The sequence below is a fragment of the Saccopteryx bilineata genome, chromosome 4, assembly GCF_036850765.1.
Source record: "Saccopteryx bilineata isolate mSacBil1 chromosome 4, mSacBil1_pri_phased_curated, whole genome shotgun sequence".
In the NCBI taxonomy this organism is placed as follows: domain Eukaryota; kingdom Metazoa; phylum Chordata; class Mammalia; order Chiroptera; family Emballonuridae; genus Saccopteryx; species Saccopteryx bilineata.
Window position 1 is genome coordinate 155618053 of NC_089493.1, and position 23198 is coordinate 155641250.

General features: G+C 53.7%; 1 protein-coding gene across 12 annotated transcripts; it reads right to left on the reverse strand.

The window, feature by feature from the left end:
- Window positions 1-2099: 2099 nt before the first annotated feature.
- On the reverse strand, window positions 2100-23152 carry PDLIM7 (PDZ and LIM domain 7). Of its 12 annotated transcripts, none has more exons than XM_066272346.1 (14): window positions 23071-23152; window positions 21987-22093; window positions 17043-17194; window positions 16933-16963; window positions 16402-16520; window positions 15999-16019; window positions 15608-15744; window positions 15443-15479; window positions 14403-14464; window positions 14015-14288; window positions 12869-13049; window positions 2784-2904; window positions 2580-2695; window positions 2100-2428 (listed from the first exon to the last, which is right to left on the reverse strand). In XM_066272346.1, the coding sequence occupies exons 2-14, from the start codon at window positions 22080-22082 to the stop codon at window positions 2342-2344; spliced, it is 1434 nt and encodes a 477-aa protein (XP_066128443.1). In that variant the 5' UTR covers window positions 22083-22093; window positions 23071-23152; the 3' UTR covers window positions 2100-2341. The 12 variants fall into 12 exon arrangements, with proteins under 12 accessions (XP_066128443.1, XP_066128442.1, XP_066128440.1 ...); XM_066272345.1 differs by having other exon boundaries at window positions 22846-23137; XM_066272343.1 differs by lacking the exon at window positions 23071-23152 and adding an exon at window positions 22251-22401 and having other exon boundaries at window positions 14015-14252.
- Between the last annotated feature and the right edge of the window lie 46 nt (window positions 23153-23198).

Consider the following 23198-nt stretch of genomic DNA (forward strand, 5'->3'; position numbering starts at 1 on the left):
CTCTCTCTCTCTTCCCCTCCCGCAGCCAGGGCTCCATTGGAGCAAGGATGGCCCGGGCGCTGAGGATGGCTCTGTGGCCTCTGCCTCAGGCGCTAGAATGGCTCTGGATGCAACAGAGCGACGCCCCAGAGGGCCAGAACACCGCCCCCTGGTGGGCATGCCGGGTGGATCCCGGTCAGGCGCATGAGGGAGTCTGTCTGACTGCCTCCCTGTTTCCAGCTTCGGAAAAAAGAAAAAAAAAAGATACCGTTTAATATGCTACAGATATCAACTGGCCTGTGGTGGTGCAGTGGATAAAGTGTCTACCTGGAATGCTGAGGTCGCCAGTTTAAAACCCTGGCCTTGCCTGGTCAAGGCATATATGGAAGTTAATGCTTCCTGCTCCTCCTTCCTTCTCTCTCCTCTCTAAAAAATAAATACTTTAATATGCTACAGATATCTATGTTGAAAGAAAACCAAATCCCACCTGCTTTCCTCTTGGTGTGACCTGACTGGGTCCAGGTCCCAGCCCGCCATAGGCACAAACACAAGTATCTGTGATAACTGTTCAGACCTGTCCCCAGTTCATTCCAAAATGGAATCCGAGGGGAACCCATATTTGAATCTTTGGCTGTTGCCTGAATTTGTCTCCTAAATGTTCCATTGGCCCCTCACTCAGTCTTTCAACACTCACTGGCCATCCATGATGTGCCAGGTGTTGTTCTAGGCTCCGACACTGAAAATAACACAGGAGCCCTGCACTCATTCCCAGTGCCCTCAAGAGACCACAACGGACCCTTCTCTTCTCTCAAAGGGGATGGGCCCAAGCTGTTGAGAATGCCAACAACTTCAGATGTTCATGCCAGGGTGCCTGTAGGACAGGTGGTCACGCACACGCTGAGTTGTCCTGGCCTAAGTTGGGCCCTCCTTTCAGTCTCTCTGCAGTTTAGGCTTGGGATAGGAGAAATGACAGTCCCCCTAGAGTGGTGGAGGGCAGCAGTAAGCAAGAGCCACTACACAGATAGGGCCAACACCAAAGTCTCCAGGTGTCACAGTACCAGGCAGAAGTAAGCTTCCCAGAAGGGCACTCTCTAGTGAATGGTACTCAGTGCCAGCCAGTCCCGGGACAGTACAGTCTCAGACCCACTGCCAGCCTAGATTATGGCTCAGTGGCTGTGCGAACTTGGACAGCCCTCCTAACCTTCCATTTATAAAATAGAGTAATTGGCCTGACCTGTGGTGGCACAGTGGATAAAGTGTCGACCTGGAAATGCTGAGGTCGCCGGTTCAAATCCCTGGGCTTGCCTGGTCAAGGAACATATGGGAGTTGATGCTTCCAGCTCCTCCCCCCCTTCTGTCTCTCCTCTCTAAAATGAATTTAAAAAAAAAAAAAAAAAAAGAGTAACTGCAGACACCACACAGGATTGGTGGGTCACATGAAATGAGGTAACCAATGGTTGGTACATCCCAGGTGCCTATCAGACTTGACCGCCTTCCTCTCTGCTTCCCTATTCCCTGGGGCCCCCACTCTAGGCTCCCTAGGACCTGTCCACTGGTCCCATCTCTGGCATGTCACTTTCTGCTCCTTCCTTCCATGGACCCCTCCCTCTCTCGCAGTCTCCTTCCCTCTGTTCACCCTACTTACAGCCCAGGCTCTTTCTACAAGTCTAACCTGGTTGCTTCACTATTTCAAACTCTTCTGTGCCCCGACTTTCCACAGCACCCAACCCCCACTCTGCCCTCAAGAGGCAATGCCAGCTTCTCAGCTTGACGCTACAACCTCCCAGGGCCTGGCACAACTTTCTCCCACCCCACTGTTCTCTGCCTCAGCTCTCCAGCAGAAGGATGGCAGGTGGAAACTCTGGGTCCCATCTCTGTAGATCCATCTCAACTCCTTTGACACCAGGCCAAACCAGGCTCCCTCTACTTCTGTGGGAGTCTGGGCCCAGCACATGGGATCCCCCTTCCTCTCCTGCTGTCCAAGAGTCCTTGTCCCTATCAAAAGGACCACACCAGGATGGTCAGCCCTAGAAGAAACAGCTTAATCTCTGCCTTGCTATGTGCCTCAAACCCCACCATTCCTGATGCGTAGGGGAAATCACACACAGCACACAGTTGGATACAGGTTTATTGTGGCACTGGGTGTGAAGAGGAGCTGGTGTGGCCAGCACCGTGTGCGATGGTGGTGCAGGGGGTGGGGGGAAGAATGGGAGTGAGGCAGGGCCCAAGGACCCCCAGGCTCGGGCCAGGGGTCAGGGGCAGGGTGACCTGTGCCAGCCCTATCCAGAAATCTGGTGGGATGACTCCAGAATCAGTGAACCCTCTGGCAGGGCAGGGCAAGGCAGCAGTGGGCTGGAAGGGCTCACACGTGGGAGAAGGCGTGGCTCTTGCAAAGGGGCTTGTCCTTCTTGGAGTAGAAAGTCTTTCCTTCCAGGTTGATTTGACATATCTGGGGACAGCCAAGGTCCAGTCATTTGGGTTTGGGGTTATTAGGAGAGACCCCTTCCCAATCTCTCATGAATCCCAGAGGCAGGTAGAGAGGGGGCTAGCGAAGAACACAGGGTTCTGGGGGTGGAACTTGAGTTGGAGGGGGCACTCACTGCGCACACAAAGCATGTGTCATGCCAGCTGAAGCCCAGGGCCTCCAGGAAGCGGTCCCCAGCATCGATCTTGAAGTCACAACCTCGGCATTTTGTACCAAACATCTTCTCATAATCTAGGAGGAATGGAGGCAGGGAGGAAGGAGCTGGGCTCTCCCCTGCTTTGGCTGTACCCCTTGCCTGGCCCTGCTCCTTACAGCTTACCTCGCTCGCAGTACGGTGCCCCTTCTTCCATATAGAAGGCCCTGTTCCGAATGGGTGTCTTGCAGGCTGCACAGGTGAAGCAATGCACGTGCCAGGTCATCTTCAGGGCATGCATGATTTCCTGGGAGGAGATGACAGTCACCTGGCAGCTCTGCCCTACTCCTGTCCAGAGCGTGGGACACAGGGAAACTGGCCTTGGGCCCACTTCCCCCAGTAAACATTACATTTGCACACCGACGCTCCCACCTGTCTCCAACCTTGAGTGCTCATGGTGATGTCCATGATGCCCTAGACTTGGTCTAATGCTCAGCTCCCAATCTGCACCCCAAACCTGCTCCTCCCACAGCTTCCCCATCTCCATTTTTTTTTTTTTTTACAGGGACAGAGAGAGGGAAAGACAGACAGAAACAGAGAGAGATGAGAAGCATCAATCATCAGTTTTTTGTTGCAACACCTTACTTGTTCATTGATTGCTTTCTCACATGTGCCTTGACTTGCAGGCTTTCAGCAGACCGAGCAACCCCTTGCTCAAGCCAGTGACCTTGGGTCCAAGCTGGTGAGCTTTTGCTCAAACCAGATGAGCCCGCGCTCAAGCTGCCGACCTCAGGGTCTCAAACCTGGGTCCTCTGCATCCCAGTCTGACGCTCTATCCACTGCGCCAGAGCCTGGTCAGGCTCCCATCTCCACTTTTAGCAACTCTAACTTTCTACCTGCAGAGGCCAAATTCCCCTCCTATCTCATACCCTGTATCAGGTCCACCAGAAAATCCTGTTGGGTCCACTGAAAATGTATCCAGGTTCTGACCACTTCTCAGTCTCCCTGATGCAGGCTGTGAGCCTCAGACGTCTCCGGCCTGGGTGACCCCATAAAACCAGACTTCAAGTTCTTCCCCTTGCTCCTACAGACTGACGTCAACCTATTTTGGGCCGCATCCTTTCTGCTTGAATCCCTGCCTCGAATCCACATATCCAGCCTGTCCCTCTGCTTCTCCTACATGGTCTCTTGCTTGTGGTCAACGGACCAGGCACACTATCTTGGGGCTTCACACCAGCTGTCCCCTCTGCCCCTGATATCTGCAAGGCTCAGCCCTCACCTCCTTCAAGTTTCTGCTCCAATGTCACCTCCAGGCCCTAGCCATGTGATCAGTGAATCAAGCATTAACCCAGCATGCCAGAGGTCACAGGTTCAACCCCAGGTCAGGGCACATAAAAGAAGCCATCAATGAGTGCACAAATGGCACAAGTGAAATGAGTCAATGCTTCTCTCAAATCAATGGAAAGATTAAAAAAAAAGTCACCTCCACAAAACCTGTAACTGTGCTTTTTTTTTGTTCATGTTTTTCTTTTAATTTTCATAAAATGTTTATTTATTGATTTTAGCAAGAGAGAAAGGGAGAGTGAGAGAGACAGAAACATCTATCTCTATATGTGCCCTGACTGGGGATTAAACCGGCAACCTTTGTGCTTTGGGACAATACTCTGAGCTCTCCAGCCAGGGCACATTTTTCTTACTAAGGTACTACCAGGTAATTTGCCCACTACCTCTGTTGCTTATCACCTGCCTCTCTCTGCTCCTTTCTACTCAAATGGAAGGTCCAGGAGGGTATGCCACCAGAGCCTGGCCCTGGGGGCGACCAACAAGTGCTGCGAGTTGAGGGGGAAACAGAGGCTCACAGTGGGACAGCCCCAGGACCCTCCAGCCAACCACGACAGCAGCATTCTAGTGTGGAGTGGCAGGCAGTATAGAGTGAGAGGGGCCAGATCTGTGGATTGAGCCTTGCTTCTTCGCTGGGTGACTTGGCTGTCAAGATTTTCCTCAACCCTTGGTTCCTTCCTTTGTGAACTGGGAACCTAGCTCCAGCCTTGGCAAGGTTGTTGCAAGGATGACCCCACATTTGAAGCTGGGAATTCCATAGCCACTGTCTGTCAGGGACGAGGGGCACACATGGGCATGGTGGGGACTATGTTGTGGGCAGGGGGGGGGAGTACCTGTACTGCCTGTAGGGGCAGTGCTGACCAGTTCATTCTGGAATGCCCGTAAGGCTCATGTTAAAATCTATGTGTTAAAGTGAAATTTCATCTTTATTTATCGATTTATTTATTTCATATCTATTTCATTAATTTTAGATAAAGGGAGAGGGAGACAGAAATATCAATCTGTTCCTGTATGTGCCCTGACCTGGGATTGATCTGGCAAACTCTGTGCTTTAGGACGATGTTCTAATTAGCTGAGCTATTCAGCCAGGGCTAAAGTAAAATTTGATTTTTATTTTATCATTATTTTTAGGTGAGAGGGGGAAGAGAGAGACAGATTCCTGCATGCGCAACAACTGGGATCTACCCAGCAACCCTGTCTAGGGCTGATGCTTGATACTGAGCTATTTTTAGCACCTGATGCTGATGCACTCCAACAGAGCTATCCTCAGCACTCAGGGCCACACTTGAACCAATCAAACCACTGGTTGGGGAAGGGAACAGGGAGAGAAGAGGGGTGGGGGTGGGGATTGATACAGATGATCAGTTCTCTGTGTGCCCTGACTGGGAATTGAACCAGGGACATCCATACAACAGGCCAACACTTTATCTACTGAGCCACTGGCCAGGGCTGAAATTTGAATTTTTTTTTTTGTATTTTTCTGAAGCTGGAAACAGGGAGGCAGTCAGACAGACTCCTGCATGCGCCTGACCGGGATCCACCCGGCACACCCACCAGGGGGCGATGCTCTGCCCATCCGGGGCGTTGCTCTGTCGACCAGAGCCACTCTAGCGCCTAGGGCAGAGGCCAAGGAGCCATCCCCAGAGCCCAGGCCATCTTTTGCTCCAACGGAGCCTTGGCTGCGGGAGGGGAAGAGAGAGACAGAGGAAGGAGAGGGGGAGGGGTGGACAGGCAGATGGGCGCCTCTCCTGTGTGCCCTGGCCGGGAATCGAACCTGGGACTTCCGCACGCCAGGCCAATGCTATACCACTGAGCCAACCGGCCAGGGCTTGAAATTTGATTTTTTTTAAATTTTTTATTTATTCATTTTAGAGAGGAAAGGGAGAGACAGAGAGAGAGAGGAGAGACAGAGAAGTGGGGGAGGAGCTGGAAGCATCAACTCCCATATGTGCCTTGACCAGGCAAACCCAGGGTTTTGAACCGGCGACCTCAGCATTTCCAGGTCGACGCTTTATACACTGCGCCACCACAGGTCAGGCTGAAATTTGATTTTTAAATACGGGCCATTCATTTTAAAATGGAAGAATGTGGACCAAGCTAGATCTAAGTGTGGGCATCATCCAGCTTTGATGGCCCATCTATGACTTCTACAACATCTATGTCACGAGAAGCAACTACTGAGTTGATACTTTCTGCTCCTACTGCATCTCTCTCTCTCAAATCAATAACGAGAAAGGCGTGGGGTGGGGAGGAACATTAGAGATTCTTTTTGTATGTGCCTTGACCAGGAAAGCCCAGGGTTTTGAACCAGCAACCTCAGAGTTCCAGGTTGATGCTTTAATCCACTGTGCCACCACAGGTCAGGCAGTAATGTCTATTTTACCCCCTACTTCCCTAAATCTGTCCGACTCTCCCAACTCCAGCAGCCACAGTCCTACCTCTCGAGTGGTCTCCAACTGCCCAAGGAGGCTTGCTGAGGAACAGCTGACCTCACCAGCCCCCAGCTCCAAAGTCCTAACATAGTTCTTGACCACCTCATCTCACACCTTCCTGGGTGCTGCCTTGTGACACAAGCACTGTCTCTGGTCCTTTTCCAAGCTAATTCCTACAAGTTTGTTTGTTTTTCTTTTTTCTTTTTTTTACAGAGAGAGTCAGAGAGAGGGATAGATAGGGATAGACAAACAGGAATGAAGAGAGATGAGAAGCATCAACCATCAGTTTTTCGTTATACCTTAGTTGTTCATTGGTTGCTTTCTCATATGTGCCTTGACTCTGGGCCTTCAGCAGATTGAGTAACCCCTGCTCAAGCCAGCGACCTTGGGTCCAAGCTGGTGAGCTTTTTGCTCAAGCCAGATGAGCCTGCGCTCAAGCTGGCAACCTCGGGGTCTCGAACCTGGGTTCTCTGCATCCCAATCTAACGCTCTATCCACTGCTCCACCACCTTGTCAGGCTAATTTCTACAAGTTTTAAGTTCAACTTGGAGGCCACTTCCATCCAGTCCTTCAAGTGTTTACTGACCACTTAAAACCATATCAAGCCCTGGCCGGTTGGCTCAGCGGTAGAGCGTCGGCCTAGCGTGCGGAGGACCCGGGTTCGATTCCCGGCCAGGGCACATAGGAGAAGCGCCCATTTGCTTCTCCACCCCTCCGCCGCGCCTTCCTCTCTGTCTCTCTCTTCCCCTCCCGCAGCCAAGGCTCCATTGGAGCAAAGATGGCCCGGGTGCTGGGGATGGCTCTGTGGCCTCCACCCCAGGCGCTAGAGTGGCTCTGGTCGCAACATGGCGACACCCAGGAGGGTCGCAACATGGCGACGCCCAGGATGGGCAGAGCATCGCCCCCTGGTGGGCAGAGCGTCGCCCCCTGGTGGGCGTGCCGGGTGGATCCCGGTCGGGCGCATGCGGGAGTCTGTCTGACTGTCTCTCCCTGTTTCCAGCTTCAGAAAAATGCAAAAAAAAAATGCAAAAAAAAAAACATATCAAGGGCGGTGGCGCAGTGGATAGAGCGTCAGACTGGGACGCAGAGGACCCAGGTTCGAGACCCCGAGGTCGCCAGCTTGAGCGCAGGCTCATCTGGTTTGAGCAAAATCCCACCAGCTTGAACCCAAGGCCACTGGCTCGAGCAAAGGGTTACTCGGTCTGCTGAAGGCCCGCAGTCAAGGCACATATGAGAAAGCAATCAATGAACAACTAAGGTGTTGCAATGTGCAATGAAAAACTAATGATTGATACTTCTCATCTCTCTGTTCCTGTCTGTCCCTGTCTAGCCCTCTCTCTGACTCACTGTCTTTCTCGTAAAAAAGTAAATAAATAAAAATAAAATAAGCCTGACCTGTGGTGGCGCAGTGGATAAAGCGTTGACCTGGAAATGCTGAGGTCACCGGTTCGAAACCCTGGGCTTGCCTGGTCAAGGCACATATGGGAGTTGATGCTTCCAGCTCCTCCCCCCCTTCTGTCTCTCCTCTCTCTCCCTTTCCTCTCTAAAATGAATAAAAATAAAATAAAATAAAATACTTAAAAAAATACCATATCTGCCCTGGCCGGTTGGCTCAGCGGTAGAGCATCGGCCTGGCGTGCAGGGGACCCGGGTTCGATTCCCGGCCAGGGCACATAGGAGAAGTGCCCATTTGCTTCTCCACCCCCCCCCCTTCCTCTCTGTCTCTCTCTTCCCCTCCCGTAGCCAAGGCTCTATTGGAGCAAAGATGGCCCGGGCGCTGGGGATGGCTCCTTGGCCTCTGCCCCAGGCGCTAGAGTGGCTCTGGTTGCAACAGAGCGACACCCCGGAGGGGCAGAGTATCACCCCCTGGTGGGCAGAGCGTTGCCCCTGGTGGGCATGCTGGGTGGATCCCGGTAGGGCGCATGCGGGAGTCTGTCTGACTGTCTCCCCTTTTCCAGCTTCAAAACAAACAAACAAACAAAAACCCAAAAAAACATATCAACACAATAAACTTAAGCTTTTTAATTAAAAGAAGAAGTGTTTACTGACCACTTCTGTATGTATGCAATGTAAAGTATGAACCAAACAGCCCTGGTCCCAGCCCATGCTCACCCCAGAGAAGACATGATATTAAAGGCCTGGGGGTAAGTGAATCTACCATGCGGGGCCTGGCCTGGCAGGAAGGGTGGGCAACAGGATGGAAATATTTGAGTCCCAGATGAGAAGGGACGAGGTAGAGAGTGATCAGGTGCACTCCTGCCAGAGGAGGGCCTGTATACAGAGGGGCTGAGGAGAGGGGAAACACCTAGAGCTGGATTCCCAGGGAGAGGGGCTGGTGGTAAGCGGTGAGCCAGAGAGCATGGGGTCCCAATATGTCCCCCCACCTCCAGAGCTTCCTTCCAACTCTGCTGACAGTCTGACTGCCCTGCATCTCTCCCAGCTCTCCAGTTCTGAACACAGGCAGTCTCTGTGCTGGGCATGGGTAGGGCACAGAGCCCACAGCAAGGTGGGCAGGTCAGCCTTCCATTCCCACTTCAAGGGGGAGGGTGCACCCTACGGTCAGTCAGGCCCTGGAATGCCTGCAAGAGGGGAAGCTGAGGCCACAGGGTCACTCTGTGGAACTGCTCTGTGCCAGGGCATCAGAGACTGCTCCAGGACCCAGGAGCCAGCCAGTCCTGAGCCTGAGCCCCTTATCTGTGGCTTGGGTGACAAACCTGCCAAGGCACTGGGGTGTTGGGAGGGCAGGACAAGAGTGCAGGGTAACGCAGGCAGAACAGCAGGGCCCCGAGGTGTAGGAAGGAGTTCCTAGGATCCAACCCATTCTTCTAGAAGAGTCCAGTAAGGTGTGGCCTAGGCTGGCGGGGAAATGCCTGTGATCTTCAGCAAAATTCTCTCACCTCTAAGGGAATAACCAAACTGAGTTCGTAGTATGATTGCGAAGCTGGACGCCTACACATAGGAAATGCCGCACACGAACTGTTCCTGTAATGATGAAACTATAAGAACGTCCATTCTGGCCTGACCTGTGGTGGCGCATTGGATAAAGCGTTGACCTGGAAATGCTGAGGTCGCCAGTTCGAAACCCTGGGTTTGCCTGGTCAAGGCACATATGGGAGTTGATGCTTCCTGCTCCTCCCCCCTTCTCTCTTTCTCTCTCCTCTCTCTCTCCTTTCTAAAATGAAAAAAAAGAACGTCCATTCTCCCGTCTAATGATGGATCCTCCACTTTTTGCTGGACACATGGCTGCCCAAAACAGACTATGTTTCCCAGCCTCTCTTATAGCTCAGTGAGGTCCTATGACTCAGTTCTGGCCAACAGGATGGAAGTAGAGGACTGGGTGGCAGCATCTTGTCATGATGGTTGCCATGGGCCTTCCTCCCCTTCCAACTTCTTGCTGGCAGGAATGTGGAGATTTTGGTTGAGGCCCAAAAACCATGGATGGTAAATGGTAAGCAAGCCTGTGCTGAGAATGGCTGAGCAACAAGATACAGGAGCCTAGAACCATCCACAAGTCCCAGACCACCCACCTCTGGACTTTCCAGGTTGGAAAATAAGTTGCCATCATTTTCAGTTTTCTACCATCTGCGGTCAAGGTAATCCTGACTGATAAGAGCATCACCATAGAACTCTGTCTACATCTGGCAGCTCTGTCTCTAGATCCAAAAACAAGAAGTATCAGTGACAAGAAGAGCCCAAGCTGGAGTCAACCGGGCCTGAGGCTGTTTCCAGCTTGGTCCTCCCTCTGTGTGCAGCCCTGGGCAGTCTTTATCCCTCTCTGGACTTTAGTTTCCATACATGTGCAACAGTAACCCTCTTAGCTTGTCATCTCTGCCTCTTCTGCATCCGTTTGCCTGGCTCTGCCCTCAACCCAACACCTTTGCCATTCCCCTCCCCAGTATGAACTCCTGGAGACAGGACATACACTTGTTTCTCCATAAGGTGTCCCCAGCATGGGGTATATGGCCTATATTTAACAGAGAGAACGAATGGAGAAAGGCAGATTGCCACCACTCCTAGCCATAACATGCGCTGACCTAAGTCCCAAGTCAGCTCCGACAGGAGCTCAGCTGTGCTGCAGGAAACCTGGCCAGGCTGTGCTGCATGTGGAGCCTCAGTGGATGAGGATTTTGAATCACAAGTTTTGAGTCTGAACTTCTCTGGCTTTGTACTCAATAGTCCTGTGTCTTTCAAGCTCATCTTGCAGAAGCTTCATTTCTCTCATACATTAGGGGTACAGATACTGTGGATCTGTCTTTTAAAAGACTGTCCACTAACTCCCTTTTCTTTTGGTTTCCTCTCTATGGGTTTGCCCCTTGGCCCAGGTGCTCAGAGGGCAACAACAGCTCTAACCACTGAGTAAAGATGCATGTTCCTGGTTTGTTTGTTGTTTTTTAAAGAGACAAGAGAGAGGGATAGACAGGGGCAGACAGACAGAAATGGAGAGATGAGAAGCATCTATCATTAGTTTTTCGTTGCACGTTGCAACACCTTAGTTATTCATTGATTGCTTTTTCATATGTGCCTTGACTGGGGGGCTACAACAGACCGAGTAACCCCTTGCTTGAGCCAGCGACCTTGGGCTCAAGCTGGTGAGCTTTTGCTTAAACCAGATAAGCCTGCGCTCAAGCTGGCGACCTCGGGGTCTCAAACCTGGGTCTTCCACATCCCAGTCTGACGGTCTATCCACTGCGCCATCACCTGGTCAGGTGGTTTTTTTTCCTTAGTTAAAGGCAAAACCTTGCCTGGCCTTTGGTGGTGTAGTGGATAGAGCGTCAACTACTGGAATGCTGAGGTCACCAGTTCAAAACCCTGGGCTTGCCCTGTCAAGGAACATATGATAAGTAATCAATGAACAACTAAAGTGAAGCAACTATGAAATGATACTTCTCATCCCCACACCCTCTCTCCTCTCTCTGGGAAAATAAAATCTTAAAAATAAGACTGATCAGGCAGTGGTGCAATGGATAGAGCATTGGACTGGGATGCGGAGGACCCAGGTTTGAGACCCTGAGGTCGCCAGCTTGAGCGCAGGCTCATCTGGTTTGAGCAAAGCTCACCAGCTTGGACCCAAGTGCTGGCTTAAGCAAGGGGTTACTCAGTCTGCTGTAGCCCCACGGTCAAGGAGCATATGAGAAAGCAATCAATGAACAACTAAGGTGTTGCAACGAAAAACTGATGATTGATACTTCTCATCTCTCTGTTCCTGTCTGTCTGTCCCTATCTATCCTTCTCTCTGACTCTGCCTCTGTAAAAAAAAAAAAAAAAAAAAAAATCTTAAAAAAAAAAAAGCCTGACTAGGTGGTGGTGCAATGGATAGAGTGTTGGATTGGGACGCAGAGGAACGAGATTGGAAACCCTAAGGTTACCAAACTGAGCGTGGGCTCACTAGCTTGAGCATGGGATCACAGACATGACCCCATGGTCGCTAGCTTGAAGCCCAAGGTTGCTGGCTTGAGTAAGGGGTCATTCACTCTGCTGCAGTCCCTTGGTCAAGATACATATGAGAAAGCAATCACTAAACAACTGAGGTGCCACAACAAAGAATTGGTGCTTCTCATCTCTCTCCCTTCCTGTTTGTCCCTATCTATTCCTCTGTCCAAAAAAAGGAATAAAACCTTAAAAAAAAAAAAAGACAAAACCTCATTAAAAGAATACCATTTGCCCCTTCTGCCTCCTTCCTCTCTGCAGCAAGAATTAAGGCCGGGGACTTGCAAAGTCATCTGGCAACCATGATAGGATAAGCTTGGAAACAAAGGTCTATAAGCTAAGGATTTTGGAGCAAAAATCCAAGAAAAGCCTTAAAGGCATCCTTCAGCTACTGTTCCAGGCCTGGAAGTCTTATGATTGAAGTAGAACACCTTGTGCTTAAATCTCTGCAGTGGGGTTTTCTGTCACCAGTTAATGCAATGCCATTGGCACAGCAGCCACCACTGTTTGAACCTGACCCGCACTTACTGCACTTCTTTGGGGAACCAGTTCTCCCTTACTCTCAGCCAACTCTTGCTCCAGGGTGGGCATCGCCCAGGCCATGCCAATCAGAGACACCGGGCTCGGGTCAGAGGTGGACATGTGATGCAAGCCAGGTTGGTGAGCAGCAGCACTAGTGCTCTTGATGCATCACCTGGCCCAGAAGTGAAGCTCTCGTTCACTCTGCAGCACTACGCTGGGGAGCAGTAACCTGGAGCCGCTGTGGCTCAGGGAACAGCAAGCTGGGAATGAAGCCAAAAGTGAAAACAGAGGCAAGTAGTAGAGTCTTGATGACCTTGGGACTTGCCATAACTAGGCCTGGAGTTTGTACCCCTTGGGCTTAACAATTATTTGAGCCAATACATTCCTATTCAAGCTCTTTTGAGTAGAATTCTGATCACACTGTTAAGAGGATCCTGGCTAATGCAAAGTGAGAACAATAGAGCAGCCCCTTAAAGGACTCACAAAGGGAGAGCCCTTTGATGCTGATGGGCAGACAGACTCGCCCACCCACCCACCGACCCCACTCACGCCTGTGATCTTTTTCTTGCACTTGGCACAGCTGGGTGCATAACGCATGTCATAGCAGGGTGGACAGAAGATGGCACCCTTCTCCTCGAAGAAGCCGCCCTCTTCCAGGACCGTCTCACACTGGCTGCACACAAACTCCTCGGGGTGGTATGCATGGCCCAGTGCCACCAGGTAGCGGCCCCTGAGGGAGAGGCGAGGGCAGTGAGAGGGAGTATATGCAAACGAGGCAGGAGTTCCTGGCCTGAGCCAAGAGGGTTTATTGAATACCTATTATGAAGCCTCGAGGGGAAAGTTCATTCTCCCCATTTCCCAAAGGAAGAAAACAGACTTGAGAGGTAACTTGCCTCTGGTCACACAGTGACAGTAATGAAGCTGAGTGGCTTTGACGGATGAAGGAGTAGTGCAGTGCTCTCACAGGAAGCAGGGTTACACTGGGCAGGCTACTGACTTGGGTCCAATGTGATGAACCCAAGGAACCGGGGCCCTGGAGGGCAGGAGGCCCAGAATGCCCCCGAGTTCTGAAGACCAGTGGATAACCTGAGCCAACCCTGGTGCCCACCCTGTCCTGCTTGCCTGCCCTGTCTGGCTTGGGGAGGGGCCCACAGGTCCCAGATAAATGGGCATGTCCTATATGGTGTCAGAGTTGACAGGAGTCAAGAGCAAGGACAGAGCTAGGAACTAGGAAGCCTCTAGAATCTGGGACATTGACTCAGGGGGGTAGGGGATCTGTGACCCTGTTGGGCCCCAGGGAGCAGCACAGATAAGCAGGAGCCCGTGGCATGTCTGCTGAGAGCAGAGGCACACTGAGCAAGCAGGAGGGAGACAGGTAGTGGGGCTGGGAGGGGAGGCCCTGTGCCTGAGCAGCTCGTGTACAGGTGTAGCTCTGATGTGTTGCTGGCACTTTCTCCACTTTACAGGGAAATCACTGCTAAAGGCTGATGTGGGGGGACAAGTGAGGCAAGATTAAGAATCTAAGGACCCAGACCAGGTCCCTACCACCATTCCAAGTGGGAACTGAATCCTTATCCTTGTGCAGCGGCAGCTAAAGTGAGTGGGGAGACAGATGCAGGAGCAGCAGTCAGAAAGACACCAGAACCCGGCGACAGGAAGGGAAGGCCAGGGTAGGAAAGAAAAATGGCTACCCACCGAATGACCTTGTGGCACTGGTGGCACACAGGAGTCTTGCCATTGCTGCCACTGCCCCCTCCTGTGCCTCCTCCGGCAGCCGCCTGCACGATGGAGGTGCGGTTCTGCAGCGGTGTGGGTGTGGCAGGCTGGCTGTGCCGGGTCATCACCGTGCTTGTCTTATCCGGGGCATAGCGCTCAGCAAAGACAGGGTCCACAGCCCAGGGTGGGCGGCTGGTGGGGCTGGGTATGGTAGGGCCTGCCAGGGCCAAGGAAAGTGGCTCCGGGGGGGGTGCTGAGAGACCCACAAAAACAGGGAATAGAGCCCAGTGCAGCTTGGAAGAACCCACCACCCCCATATCCCTGGAGGCTACCCACCCTTCCCCAGACCCAACCTCCCCTCTCTCACCAGGCCAGGGTTCCTGGGGTGTAGCTGAAGCTGGGACTGGGGCTCCTGTCCTGGGCACCTGGCTGCAAGATCTGCCATTCAAGGCACTGCACCGCTGGGTCTCCTAACAAGACCCCCCCCCCCCCAACCTGGTCTTGTAGGTCCCATGGGAGATGCCTGGGTGCATGAGAGCTGCTGGGCTGGACTCCAGGTCCCACTGTGGGAGGGGTGGGTAAGGCAGCTCCAAGCCAGCTTCTAGCAAGCTCATCTGTTATACAGGTCTGGGGGTGGAGCAGAGTTCTTGCTTCTGGAACAGCCCTTGGGACTCCCTCATCCCCGAGATCCAGCTCTGATGGTAGGGCCCTGAAGGAGGTATCTCCCCTTGTCAGATACCACCTCCTGCTGAGACCTAGACTGGCAGGGCCCACACTGGGTCTAAACCACCTAATACCCCACACCCAAACACAAAGCAAGCTCACAAAGACAGAAGATAGAGGCAGAGAAAACAGGACCGAGAGTGTTTATTTCCATTCCCAAGCCAGCACAGACCTGGCAGTCAGCAGTACCAGAGGGCAAAGAGGGAAGGCAGTAGCAGGCAAAACCAGGCCCTGTGCCAGGCGGGCGGTCAGGACCAGGCCAGCAGGAGGCACAGTCCAAGGGCAGAAAAGGGGTGGGTCAGATGGGCAAAAGCTGGAGGTACCAAGGGTACCCTCGGCAGGAGAAAGAGAAAGGCAGAGAGAACAGCTGGCTGGCCAGCACAGGTCTATGACTGCACGTTGAACACGTGGGCAGAGCGCTGGTGGTGCCAGTCCCGGAGGCGGGTGTAGCGTGGGCTCTGTAGCTCCAGGACATACTTTTCCCTGAGGGGCAGAGAGAGGAGGAGGAGGAAGTAGAAGGAAGGAGAGAAGAAAGGAAGGAAGGGAAGAAGGGAGGAAGGAGGGGAGGAAAGAAGAAACGAGAATGGTGAACTCTGGCTGGGACCCACAGGAGCAGACACAGGACGGCTGCTGGAATGGGAGAGGCAGGAGATGAGAAAGAGGGGCTGGGGCCTGTCCTTTTACCTTGACTTCTTCAGGTGCTCCTCATCCGGGTCTTGCACTGAGAAGGCAGAAACAGGCTTTGACCAAGAGAGGACAGGAGGCCATCCCAGATCTGAGCTCTGGCTGATTCCAGGCCCAGGCCAGAGGCCAGGAACAGAGTCTGCCCTTCCCTGGCCTGCCACTTACTGAACTCGGTGCCTGTGAGGTGGGCAAGGATGCGGAAGGAACGGGACTGGCCTGTCCCAGGTCGCGGCCGCCAGTCCTCTGTGTCCTCCACTAGCCGCTGTTTGCTGGCATCTGGGACCAGAGGTCTGAGCAGCTGTCTGTGGGGAGGGTGTGGCTCAGAACCTCATGTTAGGGGTGGGTAGTGGGGCAGCCCCTCCCTGGAATCCATACACGGGGGCTATGGTGATGGGATAGTGGGGAAGGGCAAGGCCAGGACCCTGCTTGGTGGATGAGGAGGTAGATAAGTGAGAGGGGGAAGGAGGGCAATCAGGGTGAGGGAGCCAGGGTGGGGAGGGGCCACCTCCCAGAATGCAAACAGGAAGGAAGAGAGGGACAAGCAGAGGGAGCTCACTGACTTGTCAGGGGTCTGCACCTGTGAAGGAAATAGACAGATGGGACAGATAAAGGAAAAAGGGGACAGACACATGGGAAGAAAGATGGCAAGGGGTCAGCGTGGCCAGGGGTGAGGCTGCACTGAGTGTCTAGGGCTCAGTGGGCTCAACATCACACCCACCCCACCTTCGGGGACTGGTGATGTAGGGCCTGGGCTTCTCCTGACTGGCTGGGACTTCCCAGGAGGGCAGTGCCAGGGCAGGAACTGCAACACTCTAGGGCTCTAGGAGCCCTGAACCTGCAGCCCTGCCCCTGCTGCCAGGGGTCATTGACGCACAGTGCCAGCAGGGCTGGGGTGCAGAGCAGACAGAACAGCAGCTGGTAGACATAGCGTGGGCGGTGGGCGGGCAGGACCAACATACCCATTTTGCTGCGGGCTGCTGTCAGCGGGTGGGGGCGCCCCAAAGGGTCGCGCTGTCTTGTTGAGGGAAGCGCTGGGTGCAAAGGTGTACCGCGGGGGGTCCGCTGCAGGGGCCGTGGCCTGGGCGGAGACAGAGCCCAGCAGGGGCAGGGGAGAAGCCTGGGCCAGAGCTGGGGAGAGGGGTGCCCCCTCTGGTGCAGAGAGGACAGCCATGCTCCAGCCCTACCCCTACACATCTGGATGAGGCTTTGGGGGAAGGATGACTCGGGTTTCAAGGGGCCCATTTGGGAGCAATGATTTCAGCACGTGAGCTCAGTCAGCAGCATAGGCCCACAAAGGCACTGTGGACAGGCAAGCAGACGTGTGTGGTCTGACCGTGCAGCAGCCCCAACCCAGATCCCAGTGCCTCATACTTTCCCGGGCTCTGACTTCCACCCTTTACTCCTAGACAGGGGTAGCAGAACCACCGTGGCTGTGAAGGGAGTCCAGTTCTGCCCCACTGCCACCCAGATGACCCGGCTCCATTGCCTACCTTCTGCGGTTTGCTCTGAGCCGGCTGGGCCCTGGAGGAAAACAGGAAGGGATGACAGAGGGCCTGGCCCAAGGGCACTCCACCAGTTAGGTGGGCCAGAGCCCGCATACCTGCTGAGACCCAAGCTGAGGCGCTCCCCACAGGCTCGGATCTTGTTCTGAGCTTCAATGTGCATGAGGCCTCCAGCATTCTCGCCATCAATACTCAGCACCCAGTCACCAACAGCCACCCCAGCCAGTGCAGCTTTGCCTCCAGGAGTGAGCTGTGTAGAGTGGGGGGCCACCAGGATGCAAGACTATACACCAAACTGAGGCCAACAGTCGTCAGCCTGCCTAAGCAGCCTCACTTCCAGAACCCAGAGGCATCTTTATTAAGCATGTTCTGGCCAGCTGCTGGATACTAAAGCAGTCTGGGAGGGGCAGGACTCACCTGAGCTTCACAATCACTCCAATCACCCAGCTTATTTAGTTCCTGATCTCCATGACCCTCCCCACAGTCCAGAAACTGCCATGATGTCAACAAGCAGCCACTCTCAGGGCAAACCCCAAGTTTCTCAGCCCCAATTAGCCTCTTGCCCAGGCTGTTCTATCCACCAGATATGCCCTCTGGCTTATACATGTGGCAAGCTCCTCCCCGATCCTTTGGGTGCTCCCACTGACCTCTTACACTCACAGTGCCCTATGCTGGGGCCACCTCCAGGGATCTGCCAGGAACCCTGGAGAGCCAGGAATATGTTCCATCATCTCCAGGTTCCCAGTGAATAATGCCTGCCTGAAAGGGGCCCTCAGTGTCAGCTGTGGCTTCATGGCTCTAAACGAGTGTCACCCAAGCCTTCAATTGCCACTCACCCTCTCCCCAGTCCTCTGGGCTCTGGTTGGAGATCCCAGGTTATTGTGGCAAGTGAGAGATAATAGCAGGGTGGAAGGAATGGCTAACACCAGTGTGAGCTAAGATCATCAGGGATGACTTCTAGGAAGTGGTGGGCCTTGGTGATTGCAGTGATATGTGCTGCCCAGAGGGTAAGAGTCCACTTATGAAGGCCTCGAAGACCAGGGAAAGGAATCAGGACTAGACCTTGAGGTTAAGAGGTGCCATTAGCAGTTTGAAGGCCTAGGGCAGGGGTTGGGAACCTATGGCTAGCGAGCCAGATATGGCTCTTTTGATGGCTGCACCTGGCTGGCAGATAAATCTTTAATAAAAAATGTTCTGACCTGTGGTGGCTCAGTGGATAAGGCGTCAACCTGGAAACACTGAGGTTGCCGGTTCAAAACCCTGGGTTTGCCTGGTCAAGGCACATATGGGAGTTGATGCTTCCAGCTCCTCCTCCCTTCTCTCTCTCTCTCCCTCTCTCTCCTCTCTCTCTTCTCTAAAAATGAATAAAAAAAAAAAAAAATGTTAAAAATATAAAACATTCTCGCCTGACCAGGCGGTGGCGCAGTGGATAGAGCGTTGGACTGGGATGTGGAGGACCCAGGTTCGAGACCCCAAGGTCGCCAGCTTGAGCACGGGCTCATCTGGTTTGTGCAGAGCTCACCAGCTTGGACCCAAGTTTGCTGGCTCGAGCTAGGGGGTTACTCGGTCTGCTGAAGGCCCACGGTCAAGGCACATGTGAGAAAGCAATCAATGAACTAAGGTGTCGCAACAAAAAAACTAATGATTGATGCTTCTCATCTCTCTCTGTTCCTGTCTGTCTTTCCCTATCACTCTGTCTCTGTAAAAAAAAAAAAAAGCCTGACCTGTGGTGGCGCAGTGGGATAAAGCGTCGACCTGGAACACTGAGGTCGCCGGTTCGAAGCCTTGGGCTTGCCTGGTCAAGGCACATATGGGAGTTGATGCTTCCTGCTCCTCCCCCTTCTCTCTCTCTCTCTGTCTCTCTCTCTCACTCCTCTCTCTCTAAAAAAAAAAAAATCAATAAATAAAATATTAAAAAAAAATATATATATATATAAAAAACATTCTCATGTATTACAAATCCATTCATTTCCTGCCTGACCTGTGGTGGCGCAGTGGATAATGCATCGACCTGGAAATGCTGAGGTCGCCGGTTCAAAACCCTGGGCTTGCCTGGTCAAGGCACATATGGGAGTTGATGCTTCCAGCTCCTCCCGCCTTCTCTCTCTCTCCTCTTTAAAAATGAATAAAGAAAAAAAGGAAAAAAAAAAAGATAAAAAAAAAAAAAAAAAAAACGTGGTGTTTACAAATCCATTCATTTCCTACTGCTCACGTTCATGGTGCAGGTGGCTAGAGCCAATCACAGCTGTCCTCTGGGACAACACCAAATTTTTATTGGATAATGAGTTACATAGACGGGTCGTTGTATGGCGCTCACGGAATTACATTTTAAAATATGTGGCGTTCATGGCTCTCTCAGCCAAAAAGGTTCCCAATCCCTGGCCTAGGGTATGGTTATTTCTCAGGTCCCTGATAGAACAGGCCCTGACAAATGCCACTGGGTCCTCCCAGCCCTCTGATCCAGCAGCAGCAATTCAGGCAGGAAGCATACTGCTGTTCATGGGTCTAAGCTCCCAGGACTGCCCAGCCAGCTGACAAAGGGTCTAACAATGAACAGACTTCTGTAGGAAAGTGCTAGAAGGGAGATTCACACTTCACAGCTGGGGTGGTGGGGTTGGGAGGTATAGCCTTCCCAAAGCCCCAGAAGCTCCTTAGGCATGTGGGTGCACAGACTGAGTTAAAGCAGGGAGAGGAGAGGTTAGAGAGACCAGATGCAGAAACTGACAACACTGGGGCAAGAAGGAAGAAATGGGTTTGAAGGCTCTACTTCATACATGGGAGGCTGGAAGGGTAAGGCACTGAGTGGCTCCTTCTTCATCTGCTATACATACAGCTTACATTTATTGAGTACCTCATATTGCCACATACCGACAATGAATCCTCCAACAACCCTGTGGAATTGAGTCTGGGATAATATCCATTTTACACATGGGAAAACAGAGAGGTTAAGTAATTTGCCTCAAGCTGCCCAGCTAGCAAGAGGTAGAGCCAGTACCCTGATCCTAAGGCTCCATTATACCAGGTCACCTCTGCTGAGTCCCAGCTCAGAGATCAGATCACCTGGAAAGACAACCTGACACACCCTGGCTGGATTTAGAGCCTGAATCCTCTATCTCACCTTAGTTCAATCCAACTCCTTACAAATGGGCATAGGGAAGTGACGCCCTTGAGGGGAAGTGACTTACTCAAGGTCACAGTGAGTCAGTAGAAACCTGGGCCAGCCACTCCCCACCCACAGGGCTGGTTCTTGGAAGGTGTGGGCTGGGTCTGAGATGGGGGTCTTGGGATAGGCAGGAGAAGCTGACTCCCAGGGGTGTGGAGTTGGGACAACTTCCTTCCTAGGAGTGGGAGGAAGGCAGGAAGTACAAGAGGGACAGAGGAGTGGTCAGAGAGGTGGAGAGAAAAGCAGGATAGCTGGGAGGGCAGGAAGGGCGCAGGGGATGGCTGGAAAAAGGAGGCCAGAGGGACCAAGGGGAAAAAAGCCAGGGGGCTGGACACTGCATGGGGTGAGGGGTGAGTCAGCCTGAGGGCTCCACTGAGCAGCCCAACCCCCCCAGTACCAGACGTTACCTCATCTCCCAGGCCTAGGCCCACAGCCAGACCTAGCCCCTCCCTCATCCCTCCATGCTGGGGTCAGGGGAAAGGGAGAGGGCTGCCCCAGCTCATAAAAAACCACCCCACCCACCCACTAGGGCCCAGGTCCAACTCCAAGGCTGGGCTTAGCTGGTGGATCCACCCACATGCTGGGGCTGCTGACAAGGAAGCCAAAAGTGCCCCCAACAGGCCACATCTGAAAGTCCATCCTCCAGGCTACAATGTTGCCCATCCCTACCAATGAAGAAAGACTCAGACACCAGCTAAGGCCTAAGGCTCCTGCTACACTAGCCAGCACTTTCCCAGGGAGAAGATGAAAGGGGAAGTTTTCATGGATGGCTAGGCTTAGGTGGGTGTGTATGGTAGGAGGACCACTGCTCTTAGCTGCCCTGCCAGCAGAGCAGTTTCAAGGGGAAACTGGTCCCTGGGAAAGACAGTGACTGCCTCCCTGCCCTGGCCACCAAGCCCAACTCCCACAGACAGACTCTGCCTTGCAGACCCTCTCAAGCTGGGCAGTGCCTGGTGGGTCTCTTTGGAAAGGCGGATTCAGCACAGTAATTCCCCACCCCCTCATAACTCATAACCTCTAGACCACAGTCAGAGACACCAGTCCAAGGGCCAGCCTCACTGACTCTGGGCAAGTAGTTTGTTCTCTGTATCCCATAACTGACCCTACCGCTGGAACTATGGCCTGGTGATCACCAGCTAAGGCATCATCAATAGAGTTCAGGGGTCTAGGCCTACGCCAGCCATTTGCAGCCCTGCAGACTCTAGCCACCAGTTGACCATCCCAGTGTGGGCCTGCATTCTTGGGCTTATAAGGCAATTCCCTTGCCACAGGGAGGAGCCAGCCCCCAGCTCCACCCCTACCAGGGCAGGCTCTCAAGGGTTGAAGTCAGAGTCCCAGAGCCCATTCCACACCCACTTGGGGTCAAATGCTACTGCGTCCTGAATGGGACCAGTGGATGGGAATGGAGGTCCTCACATAGGCTCGAGAAACAACACCTCACACCCTCAAAAACAGCAGCCTGAATTCCAATCCCTGGTTGGCCACAGAATTTTGGAAGGAGCCCTACCACCTCTCCTGAGTTCCCTCATTTGGAAAAACAGGATAATGGTTATTCCCTGGGTGGCAATGAAGTTGTAGTGGGATCCTGCAGTCAGAGTGCCCTGCCTGGGTCCTGGTTATTCTCAAACAGCTTAGATACTTCCTGGAGACCTCAGCCTCCCCTCCTGCAGAATGGGCACTCCCTGCAGTGCTGGGGAAGTGTGGAGGATCCTCTCTCAGTATCCACCTAGTTAGTGGTCCTTGTGGCAGGTGCTCCCATCCCCTCTGGACCTGGACACTTTCTGGTCTATTGGCTCTGGCTCAGCCTCTTCCCATCACCCACGGGAGACCTGAGCACCCAAAGACTCCTGGGGAAGCCCTTCCCCCAACCTAGGCTCACCCGGGAGATGGAGAGGGGAACATTGAAGTCCTTGCCCCCCTGCAGCCGAAAGCCCCAAGGGGCTGGTCCCTCCAGCACAACCTTGAAGGAATCCATGGTGTCTGCTCCTGAGAGGAGAGAAAGGTGAGTAACCCGCATGGTAGTGCAGGTAGATGCAACTCGGGACACCAGTCTTGGGTTGGTGCTAGGCAGGCACGGGCAGTGCTGAGTACATCCAAGCCACCGGCAGGCATGCACCTTTTCAGGTGTGGCTGGACTACTGACCGGAGGATGTCAGTTTGGGATGACAGGGGCAACTCGCCTCTTCCAGGAACTGGGAGAGTGAGGAAAGAGTCCGCATCAATGCTTGAGGTTCTTTGCATCCACGAGTGGGCCAGAGAGCTAAAGTGGCACGACCTCCACCCAAGCCAGCTTTGAGTCTGGGACGGCGGGGTGAGTCAGGGGCCGGCGCTCCTCTCCCCCGCCCCCAGGTCCTGGCAGGCAGGCCGCGGCTGGAGCCTGCTCGGACTATATAAGGCGTGTAAACTGACACTGTGCAGAGAGCCAGCGGAGGGAGTACCCGGGGGCTCGGGACTTGAGGGGGAGGGGTGGGGAAGGAGGCGGCTGGAGCTGGTCCTAGCCATTTCGGGACCGGTCGAGGTTGCTAGGGGCCATGGCGGGACCCCTAGCCACTGGGGAAGGGCGGCGGCGGGGGCGCAGCCCCTGCGGAGATCGGTGGAGGTTGGGACCCCAAAGCATGGCCAGGAAGGGAGATTCATCCTTGGAGCCCAGTGGAAGTGGTGCGTACCACACAGGCCTACTACCACACAGAGGTGACTCAGTTTCCCCCTGGACCCCCCGCCCGGGCCCCATACCATACCGTGACCGGGTCCCGGGCGCAGGAAGCAGCGCAGGCGCCAATCCGCCCAGCCACAGCCGGCTTCGCCACAGGAAGGCGGAGGCGGGGTCGGTGGCAGGGGCAAGAGCCCCGGCCCGCGAGAGAAAGCCCAGCGCTGGCCACGGCCCCTAATGCCCTCTGTAGTCTCTAGCGGCCCCCTTCGCCCTGCCTGGCCCAGCCCCAGACTCCCCTCGTAGTCGCCGGTACCTTTCTTTGCCCCGCCGAAGCGCTGCTCCGCAGCTGGCTCCCGAGAGCCGCCTCGGAATCGGCCGCCGCGCTCTGGCCCCGCCCCCACGCCGCCGTCCTCTTTGGGGCCGTGGAAAGGGGCGGTGCCT

Coding starts and splice junctions, on each gene's coding strand:
- PDLIM7 (XM_066272341.1), bottom strand. CDS start 22,326: ATGCGGACTCTTTCCTCACTCTCCCAGTTCCTGGAAGAGGCGAGTTGC. Junction 2,905..12,868: donor GCAAGAAAAAGATCACAGGC/GTGAGTGGGGTC, acceptor ATCTCCTCCCAG/GAAATCATGCATGCCCTGAA. Junction 2,429..2,579: donor ACACATGCTTTGTGTGCGCA/GTGAGTGCCCCC, acceptor GGCTGTCCCCAG/ATATGTCAAATCAACCTGGA.